General features: G+C 45.5%; 1 protein-coding gene across 4 annotated transcripts in view; it reads left to right on the forward strand.

Moving 5' to 3' along the window:
* The window catches only part of WDR81 (WD repeat domain 81), an 82,128-nt gene that overhangs the window by 2,235 nt on the left and 66,613 nt on the right, over positions 1 to 13,280 (forward strand). For 2 of the 4 annotated variants that reach the window (XM_069226123.1, XM_069226124.1), the window contains exon 2: positions 1,740 to 5,317. The exons of 1 other annotated variant lie outside the window; for it this stretch is intronic. In XM_069226123.1, the coding sequence (XP_069082224.1) occupies positions 1,801 to 5,317 (3,517 nt within the window). In that variant the 5' untranslated portion in view covers positions 1,740 to 1,800. Of the gene's footprint in view, positions 1 to 1,739; positions 5,318 to 8,819; positions 9,053 to 13,280 lie in introns of those variants that run through there. One more of the 4 variants, XM_069226125.1, reaches the window with a different exon arrangement.

The raw sequence follows: 13,280 nt of genomic DNA on the forward strand, positions 1-13,280 counted from the left end.
CTCATTTAGAAGCCATTTATTGTGAGCATAAGCGGGCATGCTGTGTTTCACTTTTTTGTTTGTGAGAAACCTGCTGGAGGGGTGTAGCACTATTCTGAGTGGTGTGAGCCAGCAACGTGCCCTACTGAGGTAGGAGAGTACCTTGGTCTCGACGTCCAGATTCAGATAATGGATGGAGAAAATATGTTTGAGCTTCTTAAGTTTTTGAAGGTGGAGCCTGGCTGATTTAGCCATTGCTTGGATGTGAATTGTGAGATTAAGGTTATAGTCAAACTGGAAGCCCAAATATTTGGCCATTTTAGTGTTGATATGTGCCATTTTAAGTAATGCAAGCCAGATAAGGATCCGAGGAGCAGAAATGTAGTCTTCCACGCATTTAGGGAAGTCCAGTTTGAGAAAGACTTGGGAGTCATTTGCGTATTGGTGGAGTGAGGTGCCCGATCCTTTAAGAATTCACCTATGGGTACACTATAGATATTGAAGATGATGGTACTCAGATGGAGACATAAGGGATGCTGGACCTGGTGGGTGAAGGATCAGAGAAGGTGTTTTTCCAATTTTGACCAGTTGAGGGGTCCTCTGAACGATATGAGGGAAACCACTGCAGGACAGTTCTATCGAAACCCTTACTGTTTTTCAATGTCAAGTAGGGTTTGGTACTAACGAGGGCGATATTTAAATCCAGTAGAATGTGGAGGCTGGATTGGCCATTTTCAAAAGTGCAAAGGATATCCTTGGTCACAACAGGTATTGCAGATGTAGTACTGTGACATGGCTTGAAACATACCCAACAAGTCTTTTTCTTGGATGTGTTTACTCATTTGGGAGGAAACATATTTCTCAATAGCTTTGGCCAGAAAGGGGAGAATTGACAGTGAGTGGTAGTTTTAGACATTAAAGGGGGTCACGGTTAGGTTCTTTAAGAAGGGTTTTTACAGATACAGCTTTCAAGCAGTTCAGTATAACACCATGTAGAACAAATGAGTTGGTAAGGGCACGCCAGAGAGGAAGAAGGACCTCAACAAGGTCTTTTACAACGAATGTTGGGGTGGGAGATTGACTCACCAGACAATAAGGAAGGTTTGCTGTCAGAGATAGCAGAGTGAAGGGATTCTGTTGATAAGAGATCAATGTTTGGGACAGAAAGGGGACATAGTAGGGAGTCTGCAGTCTTGAGGACAGAGGAAGGTATTTGAGTTCTGGGCCACAGAAGGGAGTGTCTAGTTTTGGGTGAACAAGTGTGTATGCAGACCGGTGCAGAGGGGGAGTCTGCAGGGTGGTAGCAAGTAGAAGGGACAGTCTGCAGCCTGTGTGGTGGTCAGAGCTTGCTAGAGGTCAATAATATGAAGTGTCGAGCAGTAGAGGGATACTGTGCGGTGATGTCACCTTTAGACAGAAGACACAGTATACATGCTGGGGATTGGAAGAGTTGGGAGTCTGCATGCCTACATCAGAGGTTTTAGGTGAAGAGGGGCCAGAGAAGGGAATCTGCAGACCGAACGATGTGTAGGCTTCGTGATGGCAGATCCCCATTTTATTATTTAAAAACACTCGATGTACTTTCGCTATAAGTCTAGCCTGGTAGTATAATCAAGACTTCTCACATAGGTGCCCGGTATTTCTTTGGCTGTGGAGTCCAAAGTGTCCGTGCACGAGACAAAAAAGGCAGGTAACATGCTTAAAACGGCACCTCGCACTTTCTTTACTTCTAACACCCTTCATGTTTGTTTTCCTCACAGCTGGAACTGTGAAATGGCCGGAGGACCCTAAGCCTCCTCCCCAACCGTGCCATGCTCCAGCATGGAGTGGCTTGTGAACAACGTTGCAAATGAGCTGAATATTGACCCACGCCAACTGGCCATTGCTGCCGAAAGAACTCATGTTACTGCCTTTGTTCCTCTGAAATGGGTACTAAGCCTAAAGGAGCGGAAAGTCCTGCCCAGCGTTTGTCCAAGGCCAGAGGGGTTGAGCGATGTAGAACTGCAGACATTTTTAAATCGATCTGTGGTCAAGTTGCCAGCAGGTTGGACAAGAGTGGACATTTATGGGTTACGAAAGGCGCAGCTGAGCTATCCTCTCACTGGCCATGAAGGCTGGCAAGATGAATCAACAGTTGGCTCTGGGACTTTTGTTGGATTCATGCAGAATGTGGCATCTCAGAACTACAAAAACCTGTGGGAAAAAGCCCACAGGAAATACGTTCAGCCATACCAGGGCACAGTTGTGAGGTCAAAGGCCCAAGCCCTTGATGTACTCAGAAGAGCCCTGCAGAAGGTTTATGGCCTTCATTTCATTCCAATGGACAAAGAAGCTGCTTGTCTCTCACCTGCCAAAGACACTGTCCCTATAGCACGGGGAGTGCCATCCTGCCCCAACATCCTCCGGGCGGATGCCTTGCTAGAGTCTACCCATATGCTTTATGTCATTCAACCATATGTGCAATACTCCTTGTATGATATTGTAACCTTCAGTCCTGCAAAGCTTGCCAACAGTCATGCCAAAATCCTTTTTGTCATCTTTCATGTTCTACAAGCAATGAAAACCTTCCATGCAGCTGGGCTGGCCTGTGGGTCACTGTCCCTACGCAATGTGGCAGTGGATGAGAAGCTGTGCAGCCAGCTGCGGGTGAACCTAAATGAATTTGAGAGGCTATCAGTAGTTGAGGACATGATACAAGAGAAAGAAGCTGCAGATGGTGGCCATAATACAGGAAAGAAAAGGATGTGCATCACTTGTCAGGAAGAGTTGGGTAGCTTGGTGGTTGGCTGGGTGCATGGCCAAGTCAGCAACTTTGACTATCTTATGGAACTAAATCGGTTGGCAGGACGCAGAATGGGTGATCCCAATTACCATCCAGTTTTGCCCTGGGTGGTGGACTTTACTACTAAACACGGCAGGTTCCGGGACTTGCGTAAATCTAAATTCCGACTAACCAAAGGGGACAAACAGCTAGAGTTCACCTATGAGATGACCGAGCAAGCCTTTGCTGCTGGTGGAACCGGTGCAGAGCAGCCCCATGTCCCCCATCACATCTCAGATGTCTTATCTGACATCACATACTTCGTGTACAAGGCACGGAGGACCCCTAAGAGTGTACTGTGCTGTCATGTGCGATCCCAGTGGGAACCTCATGAGTATCCAGCCAGCATGGAGCGCATGCAGAGCTGGACACCTGATGAGTGCATCCCTGAGTTCTACACTGATCCCACCATCTTCCGATCCATTCACCCTGACATGCCTGACCTTGACATCCCTGCCTGGTGTAGTTCTTTTGAAGAGTTTATCAATGTTCACCGGGCACTGCTGGAGAGCAAGGAGGTGTCTCGAGATCTTCACCACTGGATTGACCTCACCTTTGGGTACAAGTTGGCAGGAAAAGAAGCAATCAAGGAGAAAAATGTTTGCCTTCATCTAGTGGACAACCACACACATTTGGTCAGCTGTGGGGTTGTGCAGGTTTTTCAACAGCCCCATCCTAAGCGCTTGTTAGAACCTGGTCAGATTCCTTCTGAAGCTCCTTCCATCACACGGACTATCATTCAGAGCATGAGGGAGATGACATTAAGGGAGGACACTCGTGATTACCTTTCAGGCACCGTTAACGGGTTGGTTTTAGAGGCTACTGCTTGTGAAACAATCTGGGCATCTGACAAAATTAACATCACAGATGAAGATCTGGAACAAGGAATGGAGGCTTTAGAGTCCATTCCCTCAGCTGGTCGGACAGGAGACCAACTGGTTAGGCAAGTTTCTAGTCAAGCCAGCAACGTTCCTTCCTTGACAGCAGATGCTAGAGCTCTAGGTACCAGGGTAAACCACAGAAACAAAGCTGGGGTCTGGGACCAATTAGAGTGGGGTGAGCAAAGGCTCCTGCTTCCTGAGGCTTTCAACCCAACCCAGGCACTAGAAGAGCTGGAGATGCTGGATAACTTCTTGGTTAAAGGTCTACATGGTGGAATCAAAGAGTTGACACGTCCTCAACCGGAACACCATCAGAGCTTGTTGGATTACTTCCAGCGTGATATGCAGGCTCTAGGGGTAATGATTGCTGAGGTGATCTTTGCATCCAGGATGCGAACAATGCAGCCCCAGGCAACTTTGCTCCATCGTTTCCTGACTGCACGGAAGCTTTGCAGATATCATGTGAAGGAGATTCCAGCTCCTTTGCTGCATATCCTGGAGATTCTGTTGGAGTTGCGCATCCCAGAGAAAGTGCTGTTGAAGGACATTCCTGCCAGCAGCCGGGTTTCTCTATTTGAATATAAATTAATTTCGAAGGGCCTCCCTCCACCTTGTCCTGCCCAACTCCTTAGTCCTTTTTGCTCTGTCATTCCTTTCCCTGCATACTTCCTGTCCCTGCACAAGTTCATTTCTATTTATCAGTCGAGGAGAGCAGAGGATGAGCGCCAGGGGCGTGAGCTTGTATTTCTGCTCTGGCAACAGCTACTTGACATCATTGATGAGATCACCCCAGAGGGTTTGGAGATAATTCTACCATTTATTCTCTCTTTGATGTCTGAAGAAAACACTGCTGTCTATGCAGCCTGGTATCTTTTTGAGCCCATAGCTAAAGCCTTGGGCCCAAGAAATGCCAACAAGTACCTACTGAAGCCACTGATTGGCGCATATGAAAACCCCTGTTACGTACATGGAAGGTTTTACCTGTACACAGACTGCTTTGTGGCACAGTTAATTGTGCGTCTAGGTCTGCAGCCTTTCCTCTCCAATCTACTCCCACACATCCTTCAGATCTTGGTGGGCATAGAGAGCCTGAAGGAGGAGAGCACGTCTCTGGCCGGAGGTGCTGAAGACGAAGAGGGTGGTGTGAGCAGTCCAGTGACCTGTTCCTTTGGTGAGGAGAGAAGTGATGGGGATCTCAACTCATCAGGTTTGGAGCTTCTGGACTACACCTCTGGGGTCAGCTTTCATGACCAGGCCGATCTAACGGAGAATGAAGATTTCCAGAATGGCCTCTACATGGAGGAATCCTTGCAGGAGTCCCTCAGCCTGGGAAGGCTGAGTGATCAAAGCAGCGCCAGTGAGATCTCCCTGGGGGAGGAGAAGCTGGCTGATGGTGATTCCCTGAAAGAGAAAACCAGTCTTAAGTCGGACAGCAGCCAAGAGTTGAAGCAGAGTGAAGAGTCTGAAGAGGAGGAGGAAACTGATTCTGCTGCTGTCCCCACAGAACCCAAGCTTTCACTGAGCATTGACGCCAACACAAAGGCTATATTGATCAGTGAAGAGGTAGAGCCCAAAGAACAGGTGGAGCCAGAGCTTAATGGCCAGTCGGATGAAAAAGATCACCAGATCCTATTGGGTAAGTGACGTTTGTGTTCTTTTTGGCTCAGAGGAATGACTGCTTTGTCTATATGCTGCTTGTAAATGATTAATAATTTATGGTGAAAGCCTGACGGTGAAATTATTTGGCCTTTCTTGACCAATTCCGCAGACAAACTTCATTGTGTTAAAGTACAACCAAGAATCGCAGGTTGTCAGCCACACAACTGCAGCAGTATTGTTATCATTGCTAATCTTGCTTTGCACTTAATTAAAATATTGTGTGCATGGTGAGTGTGTGCATATGTACATATATTCCATAAAATGTCTGTTGAATGGTTGACGTTGGTAACCTCCTTGCTGTTTCATGCATGTGTATTTAATATATGGAATGGAGGACTCCCGGCATGATCTGTTTCTAGGTCTCATGTGCAATGTGACCTAAGGCCTCGTATTTGCTTTCTACATAAAGGGACATAATACATGCAGTACATGGCCTGTGACCTAACGTGGCATGGTCTTTGGAAATGCCCTGTGCTCACTACCAGGGCGCTGATCTACAAAATATGGTCTCGAGCCATGCCTTGCATGCAACAGGCACAGATGATTATTGTGCACCTATAGGTGGTGCTCTACTGCATGCAAAGCATTGAGGACACACAGGAACTGTCTGTGTCTTCAGCGATGCAGTTGTTTATGTCTAAAGTGGTGCACTCTGGAGCAGGTGGCGTTATGGCTAAAAAGCACAACTGATGAATTTGCAGAGGGTTTCGATTGTAGCCACGAAATCCCTTTCTACAGAAGATTTTCTTTGAAATGTGTTTTTATAACATAGATTAGATTTTGAATTTAGCAAAGCACCATACCATTTATTTTACAAATATTTCTATAGTCCGTGTTTAGTTTTGTTATATAATGCTTTGTTCAGTTCCACCCCACTCACAAGGCATGGCTGGTTAAATGGGTGACAAAATGTGGCTAGTGGACTGAAGATCATAGTGTGCAGCCCAATTAACCTTTTACTTTCAAAGGCATTTACCGTTCTGAAGTGTGTTCTGATATTTGATGAAGGAAGTGGTGTCCTGACCACCCATGTGTGGCCTCAAAAATCGGTTTACAGTCCATAGTTACGAAAATGGTTGCCCACGTAGATCCAAATATCTGTTAGTTTAAAGTTCCAGATACTAGCTCATCTGTAATGCTTGTTTTGAAGGCTTTTTCAAGGAATGCTGGATGGATGTACTCCAAATTGAGGGGAAAAAAGGGAATTCCGTCTCCCAAGTTCTATGTTAATACCACGTGTTGTGTTGATCAACCCCTGGGGTCTCCAACATTTTCTGTATTAAGAGCTACTTAAGCTCAATGAAAATCATCCTGAGCATCTAATATTTTTAGTGTTTTAATAGTGATTGCATCAGACAAGATTACTTTAGTTACCATTCCATGGAAAATTACAAGCAGCAATCACATCAGTGCATCAGGGAGGGTTACCAGATGTTATGTCAAAAAGGCTTTGTCAGTTTGGCATGGCTTTACCTAGGCACCACATAATAGCATCTGTAGTGCCTTTTGCACCAAGGTGTAATATGAGTAGTAAGCCCACTCGGTGCCACAAAATGTATAACTCAAATATGTGCTTTAAATATATTTTGCACACTCAACCATTGTTTTTTCCAGACATCAGCATGATTTCTGAAAGTACACACATTTCGTCTCATATACAGGTTTCAGTTTTAGGATACATATATTATTTTACCCATACATAAACTTCTAATTTAATAGGTTGGGCTTTGCACAGCTACTTACAGGTAGATGGCGGCTACCAGTAGCTCATGAGTTACTGTAGCTCATGAGCTACTCGTTAAAGAAGCCTGATGTACCCAGTGATTTTTGTGTGCTATGCTTGACAAAATCTTACGTGCGAGATTTTAGATGGGAAGTGCAAGCTTAGTATGCTTCTTGCACCCATACATAAAGTTTTATTTGCTTCACCAATCTGCAGACAATCTCCCAAAATTAAATACTGATGTATACTTTATCTGAAAACCTTTCCTGCTGAATCCTCAAACAGGGCGATGGTTCTAAGGGACCGAATCACAAAAGCAAAATGCAATTCAGTAACAAGTTAGCGAATCGCATTTTGCCTTTAATACATTGTAAAAAGCATTTTTCCAGTTGCAAAGGGCCCAATGGGTGTTTCCAGTTGGAAACAGGGTCGGATTGGGAAGACGGGCAGTCGGGAACTGGGCGATGAGCCAGGGCGTCCTGGTCACATGTGGGCTGGTTTTATTAGGGCCTTGGTTAACTGGCCCACAGAGCCTTAACGTCTGGAAGGCCCCCACCAGGCCACTGTAATGTGTATTCACCTCTGCCATACCTCTACCCCCTTGAGCCAAGCTGGGGGGCAGGTGAGAAGGCCTCCATGTGTCTGACCCAGCCCAGCAGCAGCTTTTGCCCTGACTACTCCCTGCTGTACCACCACATTCTGACCATTGTGAGCAGGGGAGGAGGAAGTATGCAGAGGCCTCGCTGTGGGCAGATGTCAACTCACGCCCACTGTCTTTTAGGCCATGGTTGGGAGTGTGCGATTGCATAGGTCTCACTGTAAGGCCATCTTTCCTAGAGAGAAAAATAGAGAGGCTGTAAAGTACTTTCGAGACCCAGCTTCGGCTCGGCATCCTGTGATTGTAGTCACATCAAATATAGCAATCATGTCAATCCCAAGGCCTAAATAAAAATGAATTTGATCTTGTGCAGTGTAACTAGTGCTCATGTAAATGGCTTCACTGCCTTTGGGCCGAGTTCACGGTATACAAAACTACACAAGCAAAAAATAAACGGCTAGATTCTGCAAATGCCATGATAAATAATGACTTTGCATAAAAACATCTATATTCCTTTTTAAAATGGCTTTTCTGCCTTTGTGTAGGTTTACCTCACCTGTAAGAAAACACTTTAATGTGCTTTTGAATTACGTTTGCTTTTAAAGTATGTAAGGGCCAGAGTTAAAAATACCAGCTTTGGGCGATATTCTTCATTTTCGTGCCAGCTAGGTCATTAAAATACAGGTCATGCTGGTAAAACAAAAAAAACAAACAGCCGGGTAGAAGCCCTATCCAGGTATGGGGTGGTAGCCGTTTTTTTTCACCTTGCCAGCCTGGCAAACTGCAGTGCTTTTAGTTTTCACTAACTTTTTCGGCTCGTAAAGCTTTCAAATGCATAATTAAACAACATATCTCTTAAAATTAATCCAAAGAGACTAAGCAAATTGCGATCAGTGAAAGGGACGATCTGGAATGTGGGCTCCTTATTTTTATTTTATTTTTATGCCCCCCTCTGTCTAATTTTGATCCCAAACAGACTCCGACCAGAAAAATGCTTGGTACATCTGGCCTATGGTAACCTACAACCCAGAGGCTGGCTTGTGGTATTGGACATTCTGACTGTTGCACCCATGAGCCCTCGCCCCACCCCAAAAGACCAAGTCCAGGAAGTTACATATGTTGGAGAGACTCTGCCCCGACAGATTCCAGTCTACACGGGTGAACTCCCTGAACCCTAGTTAAAGAAATGTAATGAACGGGACCCACTCATCAGAGAACTCCATATCCGTATGCGTTAGAGCCCTGGTTACCTTCTCCGTGCGCATCAACCATAGAGGATGGGGCCAGTGTCGGTGTGCTGAAAATGTATTTGACCCCCCTCACCCTGCACTGAGAAAGGATCGCCGGTGTGATGCACTTAGTGGCAATGCCAATTGTTTGCCTCGAGAGACGTGAGTACATCTCTTCGTTAAGAAACCCCTCTATCTCATACTCCAGGAAGCACAGGATTGCCAGGCCTGTGATTTCATCTAAATTGTTTATAACCTCACACTAGTATCGGGGCAGTTTCAGCCAGTGCATAACATGTGCACTTGTGTCCCCAAACCCCTCTCCAACCGAGTTGTTTTTGGAGGGGACCATTTATTCAAGGGCAATCTTAAGGTTGTGTTCAGTGGGGGAGTACGGCGTAAGGGCACAGTTTAATGATTCTTAATGGTGGGGGATAGGGTGGGTCTGTGTATGGAAGATTTTATATTTATTTATTTAGCGAGTAAAGTAAGCCAGGCTATTTCCACTGCAATATAGGTATCTCATATAAATCTTCTCTCGGGCTGTGGCAGGCTACCTCCGGTGCCGGCTGGAGGCTGTAAGGTGAAGCGATGGGGAGGCGGGTGTGCCAGAAGGAAGGGTTGCTTCACTAGTAGTCCACAGTGAAACACATTATCTGACCCTGATGTGCCCACGCTACGTTCTTTTAAATATTCGGCATGGAAAAAAGTCTGCTTTGGCTCCGCAGAAGCCAGCGATGCACACATGACGTTTCATTCACAGAATTCTTAATCAGAAGACTTGTGACAAGAACAGGAAAAGGAAGGGGGGGGGATGGGGGTGTCACCTGATTAGACAGAAGGCGCACGAGGATCACGTGGGTGAAGTAGTTAAAAAAGAGGGAAAGATTAGCGCGTGGAGAGCACAAGAACTGAGTGAGGCCTTTGATCTGGGCAACTCTACCGCAGCCGGTCAAACCACAGACTCGTCGCACACCGTGGCGAGTGGATGAGTCTACTTCAGCCTCCACGCGAGATGGCGCCCGGGGTAGACTCGCGCCACTCCATTGAGTGCAGACTTGCGACTGAGGACCTTTAGCACCAGCCCGGCTGTCTCCTCGCCGCCACTGTTACTCTTTTAGACTGTTTGGGGGTGGCTGAACACGGATTTCTAGGCGTTCATCAAGGCGCCCCCGCCCCTCCTCCCCCCCCCCCCCCCCAAATACGCCTCCCCTTGAAAAGTCACCAGCGTGCTCCCTACAAACTCAGGAAGTTAAGTGCTGACTTCACACTGGTTTAAAAGCGGGTTTAGTTATCGTGCTCATATCTTTTTTTCGGGGGGTGGGGGGGCGGTTTTATATTTATTTATTTATCTAGTATTTAGTAAAGTGCATTTCAACTAGAGGTATCAAAGCGCTAAGAAGGGAAGTGAGACCATAATACTGCAATTGCTCTAAGTTACGCCTGAAATAAACAGTTTTTCAGTTGTTTGCGAAATAGCTGAAGAGAAGGGATATTTCTAATTTTCAAAGGGAGAGCATTCCATAATTTAACCACAGCTGTAGAGAAAGCTGGGTCCCCCCATTTCGCTTTCTTGGTCCTAGAGACGTAAGCTACCTTCAGATCAGCTAAGCGGAGGGTCCGCCCGGGTATATACCACTTGATAAATGGAAGAGGCGAAAGAGGAGCCTATAAGAAAAGGGACTTATGAACCAGGCACAATATTTTAATAATGATCCGCTTCCTAATTGGTAACCAGTGGAGTTTATGCAGGCTATCTTTGGCAGATGCAAACTAGTCTAGACCCAGAACCAGACGCGCACTATGATTCTGAATCAACTGTAGCTTATTTAACGAGGCTTGATTAATGTTCAAATAAAGAGCATTACAGTAGTCCAGTCTTGATCCAATCAAGGATAGCACTACTGTTACTCTCAAGTCCTGAGGTATAAAAGGGAGGATTTTCTTAAGCATGTTAATGATCCAGATGCAAACATTTCAGATTTTATTAACCTGGATGTCAAAAGTTAAGGCAGAGTCACAAAGGACTCCCAAGATTTTTCACTGTGGCTGATGGGACCGGGAGTGTCCCACAAAGCTCCGGCCACCAATTAGAGTCACAAATAGATGACTTAGCCCCAAAGATAATTAACTCAGTCTTGTCTCCATTTATCTTGAGACAATTACTATCCATCCAGTTCTTAACCTCAAGCATGCAGGCCTGAAATTGTTTAGCAGTATCCTGCGTCTTGTTTCCAAAGGAGACAATGATTTGTGTATCATCGGCATAGGAAGACACCTGAAACCCAAAGGAACGCACTAGTTCTGCCAAAGGTGCAACATACAAATTAAACGAGGTTGGGCTAAGGGAGGATCCCTGGGGAACTCCACAAGGGAGCTGAAACGGGTCCGAAATATAGTCACCACATTTAGCTGCAAGTAATCTATTCTGAAAAAAAGATGTAAGCAGGTTTAAGGCTGGTCCTCTCACTCCGACCTCATAAAGACGGTCAGTTAATCTAAGTGGCAAGATGATATCAAAAGCTGCCGATAAATCAAATAAAATTAAGATTGCACCCCCTGCTGTATCCACCTGTTTCCAAGATTTTAGCTAGAGTAGGAAAGAGTGCGATAGGGCGCAGATTCTTAAGATCTTCTGAGTCACAGTCAGGTTTTTTCTTTAAGGGGACAATGATTGTTTATTTCCATTCTGGAGGATAGGTGCCCTGTTCCAACTCTCCAGCATACAACTTTTCCAGGGGCCCTAAAACTGAGTCGCAGATCTGCTGTAACACCCTAGGGGGACGGCGGTCAGCAGGAGATCCTGAATGAGTCCTCGATAAAAGGACCTTAATTTTTTCTGAAGAAAGTGGAGCAAAATTTTCGAGGATGGGGTGCTCAAGCTGCTCTGGATAGAGATCTAGGTCCCGGTCTCTCATCAGAGGTAGGGGGTTCTGGAATCCAGTGTGGACTTTAATGATAGTGAAAATAAAGCCAACCAATAATAAGCAGTGGGCAGGCTCTAAGCCCACTATAAGCTACCCATATGTCTTCCAACAGACGGTGCACGCGCTGTCTTGAGGTGAGACCTAAACAATTAACAAACTACAGACTTGCAAAGTGAACGTCAGCAGGCATTGACTTGAGATTAAAAAAAAAAACAATGTGCTCAAAGCCCTCCTTGGAACATAGATGCCCCTTTACTTGTGTTAAAAGATTCAGCCCTTGCTGCAAGTGTCACTTTTATCTTTTATCGAATATATTGATGCATTTTAGATGGAGGATTAAAAATGGTGACAGTACTATTTGTGGTTATAAATAGGTTCACTCTTATGAAAGTAGGAATAGCCATTTCTGTTGCATTAGAGCGAAATATTCAAGAGACATAATAAACCATGCATCCCTGTCCTTGTTAACCGTATCTGAAATAGAAATTTACAGTCTTAATTAGTAATGGCTCCAAAACGTCTTGTACCTTGAGAACATTTCAAAAAGCAGGCGAGCAAAGACGTAGCCCTGGAGATGTGCACTTCGTGGCTAGGAGAGTCCTTTGTGCACCCTACACTCCGAGAGTGGTTCTGTTCTGGTGAGAGGTCTCTTTCTACACTAAGATGGCGAGTCATCCCTAAAGTCCCATAGGCAGTGATACTAGAGACTTCAGTCGAGGATAAAAATGACAGATGGAAATCTTTCATTTGATGGGAGAATTAAGATCGCCGCATATTTATTAGGCCTCTTAGCTCTGTGCAGATTCCATATCTCACTCTCCGATTCCAGCCACTCTTACGAGGGATAGTTGGAACTAGTGCGGCATGTGGCACACTACCCTACACTCCTCGAGCTCGCAGCGCAGATGGTTGGGAGGAGTGGCCAGTCAGGCTGTGAAAGGTAGCGCCACAAACAAAACTCGATTAAAAAAAGAGTCTGAAGCGTGCCCTTTATAGTGCAAAATGACCTGGGGGAGTTTCCACCTAATGCTGTCTCGGAAGCCTTTTACTCCAGAACGAAATAAGCATTGGCAAGGTAAAGCATTTTTGTCTGTAAAAACCAGCCGCAGAGCTATCGACTTTACCAGGGGAAAAAAAAGATAGCCGGTGTACGCCAGAATGCACGTGCATACAGGGATACCCACCTTCCTTCCTTCCTTTTGTCATAACGAGAAACCATAGCCACTGCCGCATGCATACTGAAGTCCTGGAGCCCATTTTGAAAAAAAACTATACTTTATTATTAATTTTCCTTCCAAAATGGCAAACAGTCATATTCACAATGTAACATGAAAATTGAAGCATGGACATAATGTCACACAAATACGTAGTAGAGAGACTGGCCCAGTAACACTGTTCAGTTGCCAGCCGATCCCAAAAAAGACCAGCACGAGGAAAGCCAGTATGTTTTGCTTATGAGAGCT

This window comes from Pleurodeles waltl, chromosome 3_1, assembly GCF_031143425.1.
Source record: "Pleurodeles waltl isolate 20211129_DDA chromosome 3_1, aPleWal1.hap1.20221129, whole genome shotgun sequence".
In the NCBI taxonomy this organism is placed as follows: Eukaryota; Metazoa; Chordata; class Amphibia; order Caudata; family Salamandridae; genus Pleurodeles; species Pleurodeles waltl.